The following is a 22,949-nucleotide window of genomic DNA, read 5'->3' as shown; positions in this document are numbered from 1 at the left end:
GGTACTGGTACAAAAACAGAAATATAAATCAATGAAACAGATAGAATGCCCGGAGATAAACCCATGCACATATGGTTACCTTATCTTTGATAAATGAGAGAAGAATATACAATGGAGAAAAGGTATCCTCTTCAATAAGTGGTGCTGGGAACACTGGACAGCTACATGTAAAAGAATGAAATTAGAACACTCCCTAAGACCATACAGAAAAATAAACTCAAAATGGATTAGAGACCTAAATGTAAGGCCAGGCACTATAAAACTCTTAGAGGAAAACATAGCTAGAACACTCTGTGACATAAATCACAGGAAGATCCTTTTTGGCCAACCTCCTAGAGAAATGGAAATAAAAACAAAAAGAAACAAATGGGATGTAATGAAACTTAAAAGCTTTTGCACAACAAAGAAAACTAAACAAGACAAAAAGAACAACCGTCAGAATTGGAGAAAATATTTGCAAATGAAGCAACTGACAAAGGATTCATCTCCAAAATATACAAGCAGCTCATGCAGCTCAGTATTAATTAAACAAACAACCGAATCCAAAAATGGGCAGAAATCCCAAATACATATTTCTCCAGAGAAGATATACAGATTGCCAACAAACACATGAAAGGATGATCAACATCACTAATCATTAGAGAAATGCAAATCAAAAGTACAATGAGATATCACCTCACACCGGTCAGAATGGCCGTCATCAAAAAATCTACAAAAAAAAAAAAAAAAAAAAAAAATCTACAAACAGTATATGCTGGAAAGGGTGTGGAGAAAGGGAAACCCTCTTGTACTGTTGGTGGGAATGTAGACTGATACAGCCACTATGGAGAACAGTATGGAGGTTCCTTAAAAAACTAAAAACAGGACTACTATATGACCCAGCAATCCCACTACTGGGCATATACCCTGAGAAAACCATAATTCAAAAAGAGTCATGTACCACAATGTTCATTGCAGCACTGTTTACAATAGCCAGGATGTGGAAGCAACCTAAATGTCTATCAACAGATGAATGGATAAAGAAGATGTGGTACATATATACAATGGAATATTACTCTGTCATAAAAAGAAACAGCATTGAGTTATTTGCAGTGAGGTGGATGGACCTAGAGACTGTCATACAGAGTGAAGTAAGTCAGAAAGAGAAAAACAAATACTGTATGCTGACGCATATATATGGAATCTTAAAAAAATAAAGTGGTTCTGAAGAACCTAGGGACAGGACAGGAATAAAAATGCAGATGTAGAGAATGGACTTGAGGACTTGGAGAGGGGGAAGGGTAAGCTGGGACGAAGTGAGAGAGTGGCATGGACATATATACACTACCAAATGTAAAATAGATAGCTAGTTGGAAGCAGCCGCATGGCACAGGGAGATCAGCTCTGTGATTTGTGACCACGTAGAGGGGTGGGTTAGGGAGGGTGGGAAGGAGACGCAAGAGGGAGGAGAAATGGGGATAAATTTATATGTATAGCTGATTTACTTTGTTATACAGCAGAAACTAACACAACATTGTAAAGCAATTATACTCCAATAAAGATGTTAAAAAAAAGACAAATACTGTATGATATCATTTATAGGTGGTATTTAAAAATTAAAGAAAACCCCAAGCTCATAGATACAGAGAATAAATTGGTGGTTGTCAGAGGCAGGGGGTGGGTGGAGGTAGATGAAATGGGTGAACGGGGTCAAAAGGTACACACTTCCCAGTTATAAAATAAGTCCTGGGTATGTAATATACAGCATGGCAACTATAGTTAATAATGTACTGTATTGCATTTTTGAAAGTTGCTAAGAGAGTAGATCTTAAAAGTTCTCATCACAAGAAAAAAATTGTAACTATGTATGGTGATGGATGTTAACTAGAATTATGTGGTGATCATTTTGTAATATATATAAATATTAAATCATTATGTTGTACACCTGAACCTAATATGTCAATTATACCACAATAAAAAATAATAAAAATCTTTAAAATGACTTATCTAGGAATTTCATTATTGTGGGTTCTTGGGCAACTTATGTCATTTTTCTGAGCCCCCGTTTTCTTTCCTAGGTATAGAAATAATAGGTTACTGTTGAGATTTGTTAGTGGGCAGAGGGTATGGGGGAGAGGAGTTTCTTACAGACTCACAGCTTCCGAATGAAACTAAGTTGTACTGATGTGGGTGATTGAGATGGGAAAATGCCACAAGGTTTTCACTTTTGCAGTGGTTATTAAAATTATTTGAGCACAATAATACAGATGTGCAAAGTAGGACAAGAGGTCTGTGGCCCCGATAGTGACGATAGAGCAAGAAAATCTTTTAGAGCAATGAGGATGGGAGAGAATAAGGAAAAGCAATGTAACTTTCTCTAGCCAAAAGTTACTGGATACCTAGGACGAAGCAGTAGGCTTTCTAGGGTTCAAGACCTAAAGGTGTTTGACTGATCCTGTCAGATTTCTTAGGAGTAGGGGTCTTAAGCAGGGGTCCTTACAAACTGAGAAATCAAGGAATCCATGTAGTTGGATAGGGAGAAATTATATTTTTATTTTTAATAACCCCTAACTCATGTTAAGCATTTCCTTCAGTTATGAAGGGCTTGGCCCAGCCTGTCATCCTTTTAAAAGCAAGCTATAGTAGGATTAGCAGTACTTTTGAATTTATCACCAATAGAAATTGCAGACACATACCATACTTCAATTACTGCAAATATATTGAAATATTGTTTATACTTGTCATTACTTTGAAATGGTTATTAGACTTGTGAGTACAACTTGTTATTTAATGTGTTATTAAAGAAGTAACGTAGATTACAGCATCACAAATCGGTTGTTATATCATATATTTATTTTTATACTTTGATTCTTTTTGTTATCTTGTGTATTTTATTTTATGCATGTAATTACATTATTTTGAAAAGGCTGTGCCAGATTGCCAAAGAGGGTCATGGCGTAAAAATGGTGAAAGACCTTTTAGAGGCTGAGACATGCTGTAGGAGGGCATCAGGGAAGACATGGAGGATGACACAGAGAGGAGGTTCTAAGACACCTGATTGAGCATAAGACCTAAAAGAATGAAGACTTGTTTTGAAAAGGAGGGAGATACCATTTTGTTGCTGTTCATGTTGTAGTGCACATGTTGAAGCTTAAATGAGAAAACAACCTCATGGTTGTTTTTCACAGCTAGAGGATATGTTTTTCACAGCTCTGTGGGTAGCTCTGGAAATCAAATAAGGCCCAGTCAGGCTAAAAGAGGGACATTAATAGATGGAATTGGTTGTACAGGTGATGAAATACCTAGGAATTCAAACAGGGAATGATGAGGCCACCTAGAGATTAGTTACATCAGGAAGCCACCATCACCTCTAGGCCAGAGGACCAATGGGAGGAGATGATGTTACCAGAGTCCAGAAGTTGGAGCTGTCTGGTGGGAGGGAGAACCATGGTAGGGGCTGTTCAGTCAGGTTGGGATGTTGGAATGAAGGATAGGCAGCTGGAACCTGAAAAGAGATGCAGCTACTGCCAGAGACACTGCCGGAAGTAGAGCCATTTAACAATGGAGCATGGGAATTACAGTTCCTATGATATAATAGAGTAGAGCAAAAGAAGGGGGTTGAGAAATGGATAAAATGGACAAATAATTGACACTCCACACTTTTTGCTCTTCAGCATTCATTATCACTCTTCTGCTCATGTGTAACTCCCATGCAATAATATCTTATTCCTGCGTAATCTTGCAAGGCAACTCAAATATCCTCTATACAAAGATGCTCTCACCTACTCCACAATGGGAGACAGAAAGACTTATTAGGCCATTGTTTCTATCTCACAGATGATATGTATCCTCATCATCAGAATCTTACAATTTTGTGTCTCATGAATTAAATTGAGACCAATAGTACCAGCATTCTTCATATAATGCCAGATATGAGGAGCAAAGAAAAAAATCACTAATATATACATATAACAGATATGCAGAGCTGCTGCAGTTCTTATTCTTAGAACTGGTGCTAGGGTTATAAGCTGATTTTTTCTTTTTCTTTTTTTTTTGTGGTATGCGGGCCTCTCACTGCGGTGGCCTCTCCTGCTGCGGAGCACAGGCTCTGGATGCGCAGGCCCAGCAGCCATGGCTCACGGGCCCAGCTGCTCCGCGGCATGTGGGATCTTCCCGGACCGGGGCACAAACCCACGTCCCCTGCATCGGCAGGCGGACTCCCAACTACTGCGCCACCAGGGAAGCCCTATAAGCTGATATTTTTCACTTCACTTCTGTCACAGCTGATTCCTGTTCCCCTTACCCTCTGCCAACATTTTCCTTGGTGGAGTGACTGCATTTCATTCTTGAAAAGTTTGATTCCTTAATGGTGCCACATCTATTGGATCTCTGTAGATATGGATATACTGAGAATCATACCGTTGAATCCCCAGGTTTCCATGGTCTCCTCTGCCTCACTATGCCCTTGGTAATCAGGATCAGTCACCCCAGCCAGTCTTGGTAATCAAGACTCTGGTAACATCATCTTTCTTTGCCTTTTGTTTCACTGGTACAAGGAGCCTAAAACTAGCCTAGAGGTAGTCTCAGCTTCTGATATAATGGATTTAAAAAAAATTTTTTTTACTGCAGTAAAAAATATATAACATTTACAATTTTAACCATTTTAAGTGTACAATTCAGTTATATTTATATTCACAGCACTGTGCAACCATCGCCAGTATCTATTTTCAAAAATTTTTATCATCCCATACAGAAACTGTACCTATTAAGCAATAACTGCCCCGTCCTCCTTCCCCCATCCCCACCCCTGCTAACCTCTAATCTACTTTATATTTCTATGCATTTTCATGTTCTAGATATATACCTTATATAAGTGGCAGCATAGAATATTTGTCCTTTTGTGTTTGTTTTGTTTCATTTGGCGTAATGTTTCCGAAGTTAATCCATGTTGCAGTATCAGTGTGGATCATTTTTGTGTCAACTGGTGGAAGTATTCACCCTTTGTAAATTAAGATCTCTTCTGAAATATCAAAGCCCAAAGTTGCATGTTTGGGTGGGTGGGGGGGAACCCGGTGAGTGGGTTGGTAGGTGGTAAGGTTATTAGAGGCTATGTTAATAGAGAGAGGCCACTTCCACTTCCATCCTTTAGTTCCTGGATCTGTGTATGTGAGGTATAGCAAATGCTAGTCTCCAGTTCAGAGCTTGTACCTTGCGCATTGGGAAAGGCTCGGGGAAGTTTACAGTGTGTACTTGTGGTGGTGCCTCAAGGAGTCAGGGAGTCTGGGAACTGATGGGAGGGTATGACTTCATATTTTAGAGAATTAAGTAAGGATTCTGCTCACCAGACTTGGAGTTTTTCTGTTTTTTTATCAGTTTGTTTTTTTTGGTTTGTTTGTTTTTGTTGTTGTTTAGACCAAATAATGCTTTAGAATCGCTTCTCCAATATGGTGGCCATTAGCCACATGTATCTTTTGAGCACTTGAAATGTGACTAGTCTGAATTAAGATGTGATACAAATACACACTGGATTTCAAAAACTTGGTACAAAAAGGTGTAAAATATCTAAAAAAAGTAAAATAGCTCACTAATAATTTTTCATGTTGATTTTATGTTGAAATAAAGAATCTTGGATATATTGGGTTAAGTAAAATGTTAAAATTAGTTTCACATATTTTTACTTTTCAAAATATTGCTACTAGAAAATTTAAAATTACACAAGATTTAAAATTTCTTGCATTACATATCTACTGCATAGCACCGCTTTAGAAGACTGCCCATCTCTTTAATTCCCGGGTACACGAGAATCAATTAGACACCACCACAAATACCTGGAGGTCAAATGCTATGATGACTGTTGTGCTCCAGCCGTCCGTTATAGAAACTGTGCTCACCTTGTCTCTACTGGTTAATTGTGACCACTTGGCCTTTGCTGCTCTGGAAGTTCTCCATTTTGATTGAGGTCGGCGAGTCCATCTCAATTATGACATATCCCCCCATTATCTTTACCATCTACTATTATCTCTGGTATATAGAGGTTAGCCGCTAGAGCTTTCTAAGGGTGCTTTTGCTGGCCAGTGTATTTTAGAGCCCTTTAATTAGGAAAATAATGTCCTTTGGGCTCTCAAAGAGGATGCAGTTAGCGAAAGGGGAGGTTTTGGTTTGCTCATAAAAAAAGCACTCCCATCTTCTTTTATTTTATTTTATTTTTTAAATATTTATTTATTTATTTATTTGGCTGCGCCGGGTCTTAATTGCGGCACACGGGATCTTCATTGCCGCGTGGGGGATCTTCATTGCGGCATGTGAGATCTTTTTTAAATTAATTAATTAATTAATTTTTATCTTTGGCTGTGTTGGGTCTTCATTGCTACGTGCGGGCTTTCACTAGTTGCGGTGAGCAGGGGCTACTCTTCGTTGTGGTGCGTGGGCTTCTCACTGTCGTGGCTTCTCTTGCTGCGGAGCCGGGCTCTAGGCACGCAGGCTTCAGTAGTTGTGGCACGTGGGCTCAGTAGTTGTGGCTCGTGGGCTCTAGAGCTCAGGCTCAGTAGTTGTGGCTCATGGGCTTAGTTGCTCTGTGGCATGTGGGATCTTCCTGGGCCAGGGCTCGAACCCATGCCCCTTGCATTGGCAGGTGGATTCTTAACCACTGCACCACCAGGGAAACCCCCATGTGGGATCTTTAGTTGCAGCATGTGGGCTCTTTTAGTTGCAGCATGTGGGATCTAGTTCCCTGACCAGGGATTGAACCCAGGCCCCTTGCATTGGGAGCGTAGAGTCTTAGCCACCAGACCACAAGGGAAGCCACCACTCCCATCTTCTTAAGTCTGCATATTATATCAGGAAAGTACTGGCATTTTGACTTTATTAAGTGATGCAGGCTGATGTTGAATTCAATTTACAGTCACACATTCCAAGCAAACTGTTACAGCTAGCTTATTAAATCCAAATCAAGCCTATATAGGGTTCCTTCTATTACAAGATTAGCAAGATTTTGCAGTCCTTTTGCTATAGATACTATCTTCTCCCAGAGAAGACTGCATTTCTCCCCTTGTGGCTTACTGAGGTCTGGGTCTATCGATGGCGACAAAGAGGTGAAAGTGGGTCTTGCACATCTTGTTGCAAGACAGCTATTTCAGTTGTGGTCCTTACTAAGTCTTTAAGCAAGGGAAGGTCAAGTAGCTCAGACAGGGAGAAGAGGCTGCTGTTGTTGGGAGGAGGGGTGTTCAGAGGAGACTGGAAGTTTGCAGTTTTCAGGATTGTCTAATTCCAAAAGTCCTCATCCATCTCCTTCCTTTCTACCTAATACCCAGATGATATATACCATCTTAACATCAGAAACTTGTTGAGGCTCTTTATTCAACTTGTATTTTAATTCTGCATTCCCCATAATTTGATTTTCCATCTGGTCTTTAGCCTTGTTTGCCATGGGGCTATGAGAAATAAGAGATTCTTTAAAGTCAACGTAGAAACTCTCTGGCTTTCTGACTGTCTTGAGCTGAGATTCTAGAACCCTGGGATTACCTTTTCATTTTTGTAAATTCTCTAGCATAGTTAGATTTAGCCTTCCCATGCCATGGGGTCTTGTAGTAAACAAAACTGCCATGTTGGTCAAGTGCAGTTGCTACTTCATTTCCCAAAGGCTTGAACTCAACTGGCACTTTATTTTAAACAATTGCACATGATAATGTAAATAATTGTGATCCCACTGGAGGCCATGGATCACTGCAAAAGTATCTCATTTCTACCTGCAAAAAGGTCTTCATTGTATTTAGGCTCATATAGGTTTACCACAAAATATCAGAAACCCATCTTGAGGCTATGTCTGATACCAAGAGTAATATCATTTGGTGTCCAAGTGGAATTGATTACACAAGTACCAGAAGAGGTAAAAAGACAAATAGGGGATGTTAAGGCAACCCAGAGGGTAGCAACATTAGGAAGTTGCTTTCGTTCCTAAGGTTGAAAAAAGCTAGCTATCCAGAAGGATTTGCAGCCATAGGGAAGACAGATGCTGCTCAGGGTAGATCTAGAGAGGGACAAATACCCTGGCTTCTCCTTTCCTGTCCTTACATATACCACAAGTGCCTCTCATTGATCCAGACTCCCAAGAAGCCAGTGCGCAGGGAAGTCTGGTACATGTAGTTCCTAGAATATGGAGTAGAGCTGGAGAAGGATGGGGGAGGGGGTGTCTGAGGGCAAACAGGTAAATGACTGGCACAACTGGGAATGCCCAAATGTTAACAACTTTATTCCTGGGCAGGGAGGGATGGCGTGATTCTGAAATAAATGGAGTTATCTTGAAGATGTAATAAAGGTTTTATGTTTTTTTCCATTAACTTATTAAAAGATATTTGTAAATTCTTATTTTGTGAGTATAAGTGTGCTGAAGACATTTACTTTTCTAACATTTATAAAAATGGAAATTATTTTTTTTATATATGTTAAAAAGAGTGTAACTCCCGCTGCACTCTACATATTAACTGCTACTTATGGTAATTTCTGATGTTGCCCTTTAGAAATCCTTTTTGTCTTTTCTTATATGGTAATTGGACCATCTATTTCTAGCCTGATATAGTAGCTTGATGCTTTCCCGTATGATACCTTCCTAGCATTCTCTCTCATCCATCATTTCTTTCTCTCCCTCCAGCAAGAAGTAATTTTGCTTTTCTTTGAACTATCATAACATTTTTACCTCTTTTGTAAAACTAATCCCTTATGACTTTCTATAGCATTTCATTACTTGAGATCAGGGGCTCTATAATGTTTGTTTTTATATCTTTCACTGTACTTGACATGTAGCAAGTATTTAATATCATTTAATGGATCATTGATTAGATCATAGAATTTCAGAGTGGGAAGGGACTTTATAAATCATCTGGTTCTAACTCTCTGACCTGTCTCCTGTCACACTGCTTCATGGAAGGATATTAGATAAATTAAATCTAGTTATTAACTATCTGGTTATCTAAATAGTAGATAAATTAGATATTCATTCATTAAAATCCCTGTAAAACAGGCACTTTTATTACTTTATGCTCTATGAGTAATGTCATAATCCAGAGAAATAATATAGACAATATTTACCAAATTTTGATACTATTTGCTCCTTTTTTTAAGGCATTTTATTTTATTTTTTGGCCGCACTGTGCGGCATGTGGGACGTTAGCTCCCTGGCCAGGGTTCGAACCTGTGCTCCCTGCATTGGGAGTGAGGAGTCTTAACCACTGGACTGCCAGGGAAGTCCACCATTTGCTTCTTGATTTCAATTAGGGTTTAGGAGTAGAGGAGAGAATGAATTTTTTTTTTTTTTCCCGGTACGCGGACCTCTCACTGTTGTGGCCTCTCCCGTTGCGGAACACAGGGTCCGGACGCGCAGGCTCAGCGGCTATGGCCCACGGGCCCAGCCGCTCCGCGGCATGTGGGATCTTTCCGGACCGGAGCACGAACCCATGTCCCTTGCCTCGGCAGGCGGACTCTCAACCACTGCGCCACGAGGGAAGCCCGAGAATGAATTTTTAAGTTCTTACTATATGTCATGCATTTTTTTCACTTCTTAGGTATGACTTTTTCTGATTAAAACCTGTGATTTCTCTTTACTTTTAATAAGTGCATATAAGAATTAAAAATTTTTTTTCTCTAGTGGATTCTCTAAAATAAGAAAATTAATGTTATTTGCTGAGTAAGGCTAGTGCTTCTTTTCCAGTCTTTTAGAAAGTATAAATGTGTAAATTCTTGTCTTATAAATATTATAGAAACAAATTTCTCTAAGAAAATTGTTTGGGTGCATGATCTCATAATCTTGGAGACATATTTTTATATTGGTTCATGATATCAGAAGTCTGTTTTTAGCTGGCAAGCTACGAGAGCCAGATTGCCAAGCTACGATCCGAGGTTGAAAAAGGAGAGGCATTGCGACAAAGTCTGGAATATGACCTGGCTGTTGCTAGAAAGGAAGCTGGACTTGGAAGGCGGGCTGCTGAAGAAAGATTAGCTGAGGCACATAGGATCCAAGAAAAACTCTGTGGTAAAACTATTTCTATTTCTTTCCCTGTTTGTAACGTCATTGTATATCGTTGCTCCCTGTTGTGTATGCATTCCATATAGGATCAGAGGTAGGGTTTTGATTTCTTTGACTGGCCTTTGATGGACAGACTTTGCTGTGTGTGTATATGTCTTCTGGCAATTATGTGAACATTCATGTACTTTACCTTACATTATTTTTTTGGTACAAGTATAGAAAAATGGTTTCAAAATTCTGTTAATCACTTTTTAGAGCACTTGTTTCATGAATAATCAGCAGAATCATATAGAGATTTAAAAAAAATTCATAGGCCTCCTATCACATGTAATCTGAAACAGAATCTCTAGCTTGAGAAAATCTGTATGTTCAAGAAGCACTGCAGGTGATTTGTTGATTAGCTAGGTTTAGGAACCACAGAGTATAATATATATAAAGAAGTGTGCCTAGATAAGTGTATGACTTATAACCAGCACCTGGGTCATGAAATGGAAAATTACCAGAAGTCCTCCACATAGATAACTGCTATCCTGATTTTTAATAGTAATAATTAATTTTGCCTCTTTTTCGTACTTTATATGAAAGGAATCATATAGTATGTACTCTTTTGTATCTGGCTTCTTTTCTTCAACTTTGTGCTTGTGAGTTCATTCCTATTGTCATATGAACTTCATATTGATGTTTAGTATTATATAGTGTGAACATACCACACTTATATTCATCCATTTCTATTGGTAGTGGGTAGTGTCTGGTTTTTGTTTATTAAGAATAGTGTTGCCCTGAACATTCTTATACTCAGCAGGTTTTAATGAAGAGACCACTGAACGTGAATTCTGAAGATTTAGATTTAGGTCCTGATTCTGCCACTTACTGATACTTGAACCTAGGTTGTTTTAAGGATGAGATGAGAAAATAAAAGTGCTTTGTTAACTGCATGGGGCCAAGCGAATGTCACGTTATAATATTATAAAGGTTACGATCCCTAGTCTTGGCCTGGCCATTGGTCAAAAATACTTTGGATTACCTTTGGCATTTAATTACTAAACTACTATCTGGAATTTAGGATTATAAGACTTGAAAGGCACTAGATGTACAAGTTAATGACTTTTATTTAATTATGAGGAAGTTGAAGTCTAGGGAAGATGGGAAGTTACTTGCCCAAAGTCAAATGATTTCAAGACACTTTACAGAGGAACATAGAAGAATGGCCATTAATCACATGAAAAATGCTTACCTTCATTTGTCATCAGAGAAATGCAAACTAAAACCACAGTGACTGTCACTGCATACCCATCTGATGGCTCTCATTGAAAGGACTGTCAATACCAAATGTTAGTTAGGATGTAGAGGAACTGGAACTCTTATACTTTGTTAGTGAGAAAGTGAAATGGTACAACTACTTTGGAAAAAAACTTGGCAATTTCTTTTAAAATAAACATATATTTATCCAGTGACCCAGAAGTTTCACTCTTTGGTAGTTTCTCTGAGAAACATTTGTCCACAAAAGACTTGTATAAGAATTTCATAGCAGCTCTATTCATGGCAGCCCCAAATTGGAGAAAAACCCCAAATGTCCATTGACAGAAGAATGAAGAAACAAATTTTGTATATTCACTCAATGAAATATTACTAAGCAATAAAAATGAACCAACTACTGATACATTCAATAACATGAGTGAATCTCAAAAACATTATGCTGAGTGAAACTTTACACAGAAGAGGACTTCCTGTATGATTCCATTATATGAAATTCTATGACAGAAAAAACTAGTCGTTGGTGAAAAAAAAATCAGAACAATGGTTACCTCTAGGATGGGTTGGCAGTGAGGACTAACTAGGAAAAGTAGGGGGAAACTTTTCTGATTGAAGGAAATTTTCTGTATTTTGATAGGGGTTTTGGTTACATGAGTGTATGCATTTGTCAAGTCTCTTTGAATGGAGCACTTAAGATTTGTTTGTTTCACTATATGTAAATTTTACCTGCAAAAAAAAATTGAATTCTATAATATTGATATGAATGCTTAATTATTCAGCAGTGAAATGTACTTTTATTTGCAACTTGTTTTGAAATGCATAAAAAAGTATGGTCTGATGGATGAAAAAAATGAGTGGATGCATGGATAGATGGATGAATGTGTGGTAAAGAAAATACGTATGGCAAAATGTTAACAATCATAGAGTCTAGTCTGAGGTTTACAGGTGTTCATTTTACAATACTTTAAACTTTATATATATGATAAAATATTGAGGGTAGAATAAAAAACAACCTGATGGAGTTATGGGATATTAAAAGAGATAATCTCATAATGATTGAGAGAGGAGACAAGATAAGAGAGAAAATTTTCGAAGCTGGAAAATGAATGGATGAGGGATAACTGACTTAGCAGACCTGAGACGTCAGAATCCTAAGCCAGGGGTTGGGAAAGCTGGCACACAACTTGCTAGATAATCAAAGGCTTTTATGAACTGGAAGCACCAGCTACCTTTGGAATTAGGAATTGGAATAGCAGAAGTAAAATAAAGAGGGTTAGATGAAATCTGTTTGCTCTAGAGGCACTTAGGTTCTTAGATCCCCTTCCCAAGAGTATGATATTCTGGGATTGCTCCCACTTCCTAGTGTAATTCGGGGGGCTTAATATCTGGAGATGATAAAATACAGGGTCTTCAGACTGGCAAAAACAGGAAGATAACATACTCAATGTTAAATATTGAGGAACTATTCCTTCCAGCTTCCTTTTTTCTATTGAGTTTCCCAAAAGCTAGCACTGAGATTTCTACACTTCACGTGGGAGCTTGGAAAACTCTTCCATGGGTCATCTGACCAAGCCAAGAGGAAAAACCTAATGATGCTGATGTTGGGGATTTCGTAATAAATGGCCTACTTTTATCAGACCACAGTTATCAAGTTTCATCCTGAAGCTCAGAATCTAGGTAGTGGTTATGTGGATGTATAAAAGGTATGTCATCCTTATAGTTACACTTAATTGGGAGCAGGCAGCCAAGAATTAGCAGATACTTGTGGAAAGCCTCTAAAATGGAGAGAAAAAAATAATTTGGAAGAATCAGAAACTCTGCAAGGAGAAGATTTAACAAATAAGCATTATTAATATCCTCAGAGCTGAAAAAGAATATATTCCATCCATGATGCAAGAACCAGGTGGTATAAAAAAAAGAAAGCTCTTAGAAATTAAAAATGTGAAATCAGGTGCTCACTTCGGCAGCACATATACTAAAATTGGAACGATACAGAGAAGATTAGCATGGCCCCTGCGCAAGTATGATACACAAATTCATGAAGCGTTCCATATTTTTGGAAACAACCTAAGTGTCCATCATCGGATGAATGGGTAAAGAAGATGTGGCACATATATACAATGGAATATTACTCAGCCATAAAAAGAAACGAAATTGAGCTATTTGTAATGAGGTGGATGGGCCTAGAGTCTGTCATACAGAGTGAAGTAAGTCAGAAAGAGAAAGACAAATACTGTATGCTAACACATATATATGAAATTTAAGAAATAAAAATGTCATGAAGAACCTAGGGATAAGATAGGAATAAAGACACAGACCTACTAGAGAATGGACTTGAGGATATGGGGAGGGGGAAGGGTAAGCTGTGACAAAGCGAGAGAGTGGCATGGACATATATACACTACCAAACGTAAAATAGATAGCTAATGGGAAGCAGCCACATAGCACAGGGAGATCAGCTCGGTGCTTTGTGACCACCTAGAAGGGTGGGATAGGGAGGGTGGGAGGGACAGAAACACAAGAGGGAAGAGATATGGGAACATATGTATGTGTATAACTGATTCACTTAGTTATAAAGCAGAAACTAACACACCATTGTAAAGCAATTATACTCCAATAAAGATGTAAAAAAAAATGTGAAATCAGCAATGAAAAATATCAGTAGAAGCATTGGAAGATGAAGATGGTAGAAATATCCCAAAATTAGAGTGAAAAAGGCAAAGGTGGAAAAATAGGAGAGAAAAGGCAAGAAACTTTGAGGGCCAATCTGAATAATAGGTAATATTGAAAGAAAGAGATAAGAGAGAAAACAGAGAGGGATAAATGATCAATGAAATTACTTTAAAAATATCTCAGAGCTGAAGGATATGAGTTGCCAGATTGAAAGGGTCCACAGAATATTCACCACAGTGGAAAAAAATAGACCCATGTGAAGGCATAGCATTATGAAATTCCAGAAAAATAGAGACCAAAAAAAGATCCTAAAGCTTTCAAAGAGAAAAGAAAAGGAAAGGAAAGAAAAACAAGCCAGATGCAAAGGAACAGGAATCAAAATGGCCTCAAACTTTTTACCTGCAATACAGGATACTAAACCATACAATAATGTCTTGTAGAGAGAGTAACTGGATGGGAGGGAGACTTTTTGTACCTTTGATAATAACTTGTATTTTGAACATACGATCCATTCAAAACACAAATATAATTTAAAAATAATACTACTAACTGGCTTTTTTTTTTTTTTTGGTTTGTTTAACAAGTACGTTTGTACATATTTCCTCATTTTTATCTTTACAACAACTTTATTCCCACTGAGGGTTAGAGAGTCAGGGAGGTTTAATCAGGTGATAGGTGATGGAGCCGGACCTGGAAGCCTTTCATCACTTCTTTCTAGGTGCTGAGGCGAACAGCAGCCATAGTGAGTTGGGAAGTGATGGTTATTGTTGAGGTAATACTAGGATGAGAGGTGAATCGAGCCTAACTTTGGGGGAGTAAAGAGCTATAGTTCTAGGGTTCCCAACCTCAATTTTGTGACAGTATCAAGTTAAGATATGCCACAACTAACTTGTTGCCAAGTCAAAAATCAAAATTTGTAATCTATGAAGTCTTTTTAAAAAGTAGCCCTATTATATGTCACACTTAAAAAATTTTTATTTTCTTGAATAGGAGAAAAAGCATTTGAGTTGCAGCTGGTGCATCTAAACTTGGGCGTGCCTCTAGGAATATGTCATAACCATTTCACAGCAAAATCACCTCTGTCTGGAGGGGAAGAAGAGATTGAGAAATTGTAGAATAGATTGGTTTTGGGACAGGAACTTTTCAAGAGTTCACTGGTATGAAGTGGTTAAATGTTTTGTCTTAATATCATGCTGTAATTGAAATCAGCTCCAATGCCTAGGTTTCTGAACTCCTACGGTTTTAATTTATGGTTGTAAATGTACCTATTATTTTATATTTTTAATAGCTCAGAATGCAGAACTTCAGGGAAAGGCAAGTGGGATGGAGAAAGCATTCCAGACTTCCCAGCAGAAATGGAAAGAAGAATGCAGAAGATTTGAATGTGATTTGGAGGAAAGAGACAATATAATTCAAAACTGTGATCAAAAATATGATTTACTTATGAAAGAAAAAAGCAGACTAGAGAAAACTGTACAGGTAAAATATTTTATGAAGGAATTTTTTTATATTTAATATTCATTATATGTATTATACATTATTTAAAGTTATTTTTGGAAAGGAAAATACCAGAAAGCAAGAAAATCTAATTTCTTCCCCCCCGCCCCCCCGCAACTCCCTTCCTTTCTCCCTCTCTTCTTTCCTTTTTAGGGGCATTTTTGCAGGTCTATTTTTTATATGCTTTAGCAATATATTAATATATATATTGTTTCTTTTGTGAAAAACAGTTTGAGATCTCTGATCAAAAAAAACGCCAACTCGCTTATATGGGAATACTGTAAGAAGATAAGAACCCACAACCCTTTTGGTCCAGCAACATGAAAAATTGTAATTTTAAAAATGTGGGCCCCAGATTTTGACCTGAATATGCAATAAATATAGAAAAATTTTTATATATCTGATGTAAACTTCATTATCTGTGTAGGGTACATTCTATATAGGCACGGTATATAAATATTTGATGACCTTTTATTGAAATTATTATGAGCTATTTATTCTCCCATTTTTTGTTCCTTTTTAGTCTCTAAAGTAAAAGTATGGTTTAATGTTGAAGTTGCCACGCACTTAAAAGACAGATTTTGAATTGTCTGTATTTGCCACTTTTTGGAAGTACCAATTTAAATTTAAAAATACATGATAGGGCTTCCCTGGTGGTGCAGTGGTCAAGAATCTGCCTGCCAATGCAGGGGACACAGGTTCAAGCCCTGGTCCAGGAAGATCCCCCATGCTGTGGAGCAACTAAGCCCGTGTGCCACAACTACTGAGACTGTGCTCTAGAGCCTGTGAGCCACAACTACTGAAGCTCGTGCTGCACCTAGAGCCCGTGCTCCGCAATAAGAGAAGCCACCGCAGTGAGAAGCCCACGCACCACAACTAAGAGTAGCCCCCGCTCGCTGCAACTAGAGAGAGCCTGTGTGCAGCAACAAAGACCCAACTCAGCCAAAAATTAAAAAAAAAAAAAAAACATGATAAAAATGCTCTACATTTACCACTGGTGTAAATGGCTTTTCAGAATATTGGAAATAAATCTTCACTAAAAATATTTTACAAAAGCATTTGTTAAATGTAAAAGTTTCAGCACAAAGGTTCCCTGACCTTGTCAGCATATCTCCTTTTGATTTCCTGCATGTCAACAGTCACAGTTTTCTCTTCTCTTTATTGTAATATTCCTAGACCCTGGAACAGTGCCTGGCATATACAAGGGCTCCATTAGTATTTGAATGGGGAGAGTTTAGGTGGCACCTGGAACTACAGGTCCCTGAACTGCTTTGTATAAACTTCTCCACATGAAATGTCTCGAGCTATGGGGAAAGAGGGTAATGGTGGCAGCAATCCTTATAGTCAATCAGCCTGCATCTCAAGATCTCTTTTATAGATCTTGATGTGATCTTCATCACCTATTTGGTAGGAGAACTTTGCTTTGATTTTATACAATTGGCTTTGAACTAATCTGCACAGAGACCTTTGGGGGTGAAGAGGAGTCACTCTTTTGCCCTAAGGGGAAAAAACCTCAAGGCTCCTCCTGTTGGCTTTCCATTAGTGAAAGTTGGGAGGGCAGTCTTTATTAAGCAGAACCACGCTATAGTTTATAAGGACACAGGAGGCTTTCCCTCTGTCTCATATAAACCACAGAATCTTTCTCCTTGTGTTACTGCAGACTTAGTTTAAAACCCTATAGTTTAGAAGATTGGGCTTCTTGGGAAACCTGCATTTTATACTTTTGAGATTTTGAACCAGATTAGATCTTGTAAATGTAGTACAACTCGGAAAACCCCAGAAGAAAAACCTCTTGCAAATATTGTTTATCTGTAGAACTAGAAATTAGTTAATAGTCTAAACCTAAAAAAATTTTTTTAACTTTTCAAATTTTTAACATTCTAGAGTTTCCTTATACTGATTTGTTGCACAAATCAGTATAAGTATAAATCCCCTTTGGTAAATACAGTGTTCTTTGTCAGATTTATATATAAATTATCAGGGATAATCCAAATAGTGTTTCTATAGCTAATTAGAGCTTTCCATATTATCTCCTTTACATATAGATTACATATTTGCCAAACAATCTACTTTGTTTTGTCTCTATCATATGATGCATTTTGTTCAATCCCCTGCAGTTAAATTTTTTGGAAAAATTGGGTTAAATATCTATATCTATTTATATCTATCTATCTATATCTATATATATATATATGAAATGTTGCTTAAATGGGTAACCATAGCTTCTTATTCACATATACATTCTGATGACCAAAATATAATTATTCTATTAATTAATGATTTTAACATAAATTATAATGAGTTTTAACAGTCTGTATAGGTAAGGAGAGCCCTATGTATATTTAAATTGTGGATAAAGGAAGAAAGATAACTTTTATTGATCTAATACTAAAACAAGATTTTATTCACGTAAAGGAAGCGTTGGAAAAACATCAGCAGGAGAAGAATGAGATGGAGTCTCATATCAGGGAGACAGCATTGGAGGAGTTTAGATTACAAGCAGAACAATGGGAAGCAGAAAGAAGAGAGTTACAATTTATAGTACAGGTATTTTAAAAATAATAATAAATATGTCTTTTTAATGCTTATGAAATTAAAAATTACATTAGTGTGATAATTGACTCGCTTACTCAAGGAAAAAATAATTCCTAGTCTTTGCTCTCTGGGAGGCCATGTTTCATTTGTAGTTACATGACAATATGGGCAACTGCTTCCAAAAGATACTATTAGAATTAGAGTTGGGTGACTTCTGCATAAATTATTTGATTTTTAAAGGACACCTATACATTTGGCATTTAGTTTTCCAATTTAAAATACGAGACTGTTAGCAGTCTTTAACAACATAAAGAAATAGAATAATCAGATTTTGGATATTAGAGGATGCTTATAAATCATATAATATAGTGATTTTTTTGGAACTCTTTTTAAGAAGTGCAAATTCTTAATCATGTTCTTTTAACCTCTTCCCTGCAAAATCACAGAATCCCCCAGGTTTCGAGTAGTCCAATTTGAAAATCACTGATTACATCTAATCCCCATTATAGATGAGCAGATGGCAATCTGTGATGTGCTCACATCATAGACTGAGTGATTAGTGTGGGAAACGACTACAAGTCTCCAGATTTTTACTCCTGTTCACTTTGCATTCTTTCAGGAGATTATATGTAAATTATTTTGAAGGAGAGGTAGGAGAAATGAAAACTGTTCATTCATTAACCAACTAATTTAAAATTTCAAATAAATTTCCATCATTTCTTCTCTTACTTATTTTGTGGTAAGACAACATTTTTTCTACACAAAATGACAAATTGAAATATAGTCTTTATATAGATGTCAAAGAGATGCATTCTTTACAGAATGAAAAATATCCATCTAAAATAAATTTTAGAGTTGCTTTGTGTTACGAACAATTTTGTGAGATGAAGGCGGCCCCAAACCTGCAGAGAATAGAAAGCACCTTATTTCTTTAAGAGTGAAAGCTGGCAGTAAACAGTGGAAATACTGAATTTGTTGTATATGTAAGTGTTCAGAATACCAACAAAATCATATCTTTACCAAACCTTTGGTCCTTGGGCAATCCTTTTCTTCCCAGTCTCTCCTTCTGTGGAATTTGGAAAGACAGTCACTCTTTAGACCTCTTAGTATTTTTTTTATTTTATTTTATTTGTTTTTGAGATTTTATAAAGGCTTTATTTGTCATACATGCGCCAACCACTGGAAATAAATTAAGCAGAGGTAATGGTAAATATATTTTCAGATTTTCTTATGATATAAAGCTAATTATACTCTTTATTAGCAGACTTGAACTCTCTAAGGCCATGACTTCAAATTTGTCTAACATGAATAACTTATGCTTTATTAGTAACCCCATTTATTTATTTATTTGCTTCTTTAACTTTTTATTTTATGTTGGAGTATAGTTGATTAACAATGTTGTGTTAGTTTCAGGTATACAACAAAGTCTGTGAGTCTGTATCTCTTCCGTAAATAAGTTCATTTCTATCTTTTTAAAAAAAAATTCCACACATAAGCGATATCACACACGATATTTCTCTCTGTCTGACTTACTTCACTCAGTATGACAGTCTCTAGGTCCATCCATGTTGCTGCAACGTTCTTTCCAAGTTTCATTCTTTTTAATGGCTGAGTAATATTCCATTGTATATATGTACCACATCTTCTTTATCCATTCTTTCATCGATGGACATTTATTTAGGTTGCTTCCATGTCTTGGCTATTGTAAGCAGCACTGCAGTGAACACTGGGGTGCATGAATCCTTTCGGACCATGTTTTTCTCCCAGTATATGCCCAGGAGTGGGATTGTAGGATCATATGATAGCTCTATTTTTAGCTCCTGTTATTTTTAGAGTCTGCTTGTAATTTGTATAGTTAGTTCTCTCATTCATTCAGTCACTCGTTCATTTATTCATTCCATAAGTACTTTCTGAGTTCCTGCTGTGGGTCCTGAAGATATAAAATTGATTAAGATATGATTTCTGTCCTAAAAGATATCTCAACATGGAGAGACATGTAAAGAGAGAAAATACATTGTAATATAATAACATTTTGAACAAAATGCTATGGGATCATAAAAGAGAAATGAATTAATTGCCTGGGAGATTGGGGAGATCACCACAGAGCAGAGGACATTTGAGCTGTTGTTGATAATTGTCTTCAGGGTTACCTAGAACAAACAAGTACACGTAAGTAAATGAAAATAACCCTTTTATTATTTATTGGCTGCGTTGGGTCTTCATTGCTGTGCGCGGGCTTTCTTTAGTTGCAGCTAGTGGGGGCTACTCTTTGTTCTGGCGTGCAGGCGTCTCATTGTGGCTTCTCATTGTGGAGCACGGGCTCTAGGCACGTGGGCTTCAGTAGTTGCAGCACATGGGCTCAGTAGTTGCTGCATGTGGGCCCTAGAGTGCAGGCTCAGTAGTTGTGGCACGCGGGCTTAGTTGCTCCATGGCATGTGGGATCTTCGTGGACCAGGGATCGAACCCGTGTCCCCTTTATTGGCAGGTGGATTCTTAACCACTGCACCACCAGGGAAGTCCCAACCCCCCACTTTTTTTTTAAATACTCAGAAATTTCCAGCACTACCAGTCAGAAGCCCAGAACTTATAAAATATGCTGCAGAGACCTGTATTTAAATGTGTGGATGATGTGATTTTGATAACAGTTTCCTGGTCAGTCCTGTAAATCTCACATGAAATATATGTGGTTACATCAGACTTTGTATTATGAAGTGTTAAGATAATTTGAAATTCTGTATGAATCTTTAATTATTATGTGTGGGAAGAATAGGGGAATATACTCCTTAGTTACTACCACCTTCTGTGAAATAGATTTTATTGTACTCTGTAACCAAAATGTTCAGAACACTGTCTCTTAATTTCTTGTCCTTTTTATTTTAACAAAAGAAAACTGCTTTTCCTTTTATAAAGCAAGCTTAGAAACCTTTTATATTTTAAAAAAGTCTTTTTTAAAACAACTTGAGGGATAGATGGAAATTCTCTCTCTATTGGCTGTTGATGGGTTCAGGTTTCCATCCTATAATTAGGTGTTAGTATCACATAGTGTTCTTTTGTGTAGCTCTCTAAGGGAATTCAGTTTTTAAAATAAGTTTTAAATAAACCTACATGAAGCTCCATCTTTAACAGACAAAGCTGGTATAATATTTCTCTCATCTGGGCTTTAGAATTCAGGCTCACTATAAAAAGCAAATCTTAATTTTGTGCCATGTCTCCTTTCTTTCCCAGTAATTGAAGTGCTGAATAGAGGTGTACTTCTCTGGAATATTAATGGAGTTACCTCATTTTAAGAAAGTGTTTTTCATTTTTTAAATGCCTGTCCTCTTTTGATAAACATAAAAATTCCATGTCTTTAGCATTATTTGAAATTTCAAACCAAAGCAAAGCCATGGTAATTTTAGAATGATGTGTTTATATTGATCTTGGAAAAAATGTTATTTTTTATCTCTATTTATTTAAAATTTTTATTTAAAATGAACATTTGTTTTTATTTATTTCTTTGTTTTCTGCAATAGCAATGTGAACTTTGAGGATGCTTATTAGCCATGAGCTTTTCTATTGTAGGCAGTGTGGGACGTGCAGTGGTAAACCATCATACTCTTTCCTTTGTCATTTTTATAGTTCATTTCAATGTATAACTCATCCGTAGGATTGAAAGCATTTAGAAGATGAATGTATGTTTTTCATATTTAATTTATTTCCAAAATTCTGTAACTAAGCCAGGGAACAAAGTGCCCTTTCCTCATTCACTGACTGAATTTGGTTTATATATCTAGTGATCAAGGGGTGGGAGACTTTGTGATGGCAAAAGAGCGTGGGAATTGTAGACTGAAAATAATACCGCAGACTGAAGAAGGAGGAGGAAGAGTGGGGGGGCGAGGGGGTAAAGGAAGGTATCAGACTAGGTGTGGGCATCAATCATTGGCTGTATGATAAGACAGCAGCTAGGGATTGGGGTACAACATGTCAGAGATTGACCTGGTAAGCACAGTTGTGATCTAGGGACAGCTTGGAGTAAGTTGTATGAAAAGGAAGTATTTCTGAGTTTTGCCTTAAATGAGCTAGGGTAGCAAGGAGCTTTTCTTGGTAGCTTCCAGGGAAACTGTCTGCTGGTGCCCTTTGTAAGCAAATGGCATAGAAAGTGAGTCTGGCACTGGTACTGCCTGTTGTTTCCAAACAGGAAATATCTTAATATTCAGTTTATAAAATTACATAATATTGTTCTTATTGTAAAAATGCCCCGAATTTAGGGAAAGTTAAAAGCACAAAGTGAAGGAATCCCCCCCTCCCCTGCAGGCCTGCGTGCTCCAGTCCTACTCCTCATCTAAGGGTGTATAAACATATATTAGTATATTTACATAAATATGCCTCAGTAATATTTGGCATCCATCTTTTGATATTCTTACACTATTCTTGTAGTGTTTGAGAGCTTTTCTGTCATGTGGAAGTTCCTAATACATTTAACAAATCCCTTATTGATAGACATTTTATTTCCTTCAAAAGTTTTTGCTTTAATTTAAAATGATTCACTAACATTCTTGTCCATATCTTTGCGCTGTTGTACATGTGATTTAGCTGTGTAAGTGCCTAGAAGTATAATTGCTTGGTCTTCAAGTTTATGGATTTATAATTTGTGATAGGTATTACATAAAGTTAGTACTAGTTTATACTCTACAGTAGTAAACACTATTTTTGATTGTAGAACTATGCTGGCTTTGGGGATTTAGAGAGATAACCATGTACTAGACTAAGGTTGTAACTATATCTATATTGATATATTTCATAAGTTAGGAAGGGGGAGTACTTTGGCTCTGATATGTTTCTAATTACTTTAATCCTTCAGACTTGAAACCATATTTTGGAGTTCAAGAAATAGTGTTTATATGAGTAAGTATAAAGAATTATACTTTTGGGGCTATGTTTCTGGAAGGTGTGGAAAGAAAGCAAGTTTATTTTCTAAGAGCACCGTGTGGTTTACTTTGATGTTAAATGTCAG

General features: G+C 37.0%; 1 protein-coding gene and 1 non-coding gene across 2 annotated transcripts in view; both read left to right on the top strand.

Annotated features, from left to right (window-relative positions):
• Nucleotides 1-22,949, top strand: part of CCDC171 (coiled-coil domain containing 171) — a 349,858-nt gene that overhangs the window by 15,727 nt on the left and 311,182 nt on the right. Inside the window, 3 exon segments of the mRNA XM_065879246.1 lie at nucleotides 9,829-10,003; nucleotides 15,213-15,403; nucleotides 17,837-17,968. Coding sequence (XP_065735318.1) covers nucleotides 9,829-10,003; nucleotides 15,213-15,403; nucleotides 17,837-17,968 — 498 coding nt within the window.
• On the top strand, nucleotides 13,203-13,309 carry LOC136125232 (U6 spliceosomal RNA). Its single transcript, XR_010656000.1, has one exon. It is a non-coding gene; the product is annotated as a U6 spliceosomal RNA (small nuclear RNA).

The sequence above is a fragment of the Phocoena phocoena genome, chromosome 6 (assembly GCF_963924675.1).
Source record: "Phocoena phocoena chromosome 6, mPhoPho1.1, whole genome shotgun sequence".
Taxonomy (NCBI): domain Eukaryota; kingdom Metazoa; phylum Chordata; class Mammalia; order Artiodactyla; family Phocoenidae; genus Phocoena; species Phocoena phocoena.
Note: the sequence above shows the minus strand (reverse complement) of the source record. Positions and strands in the feature narration are given on the sequence as shown.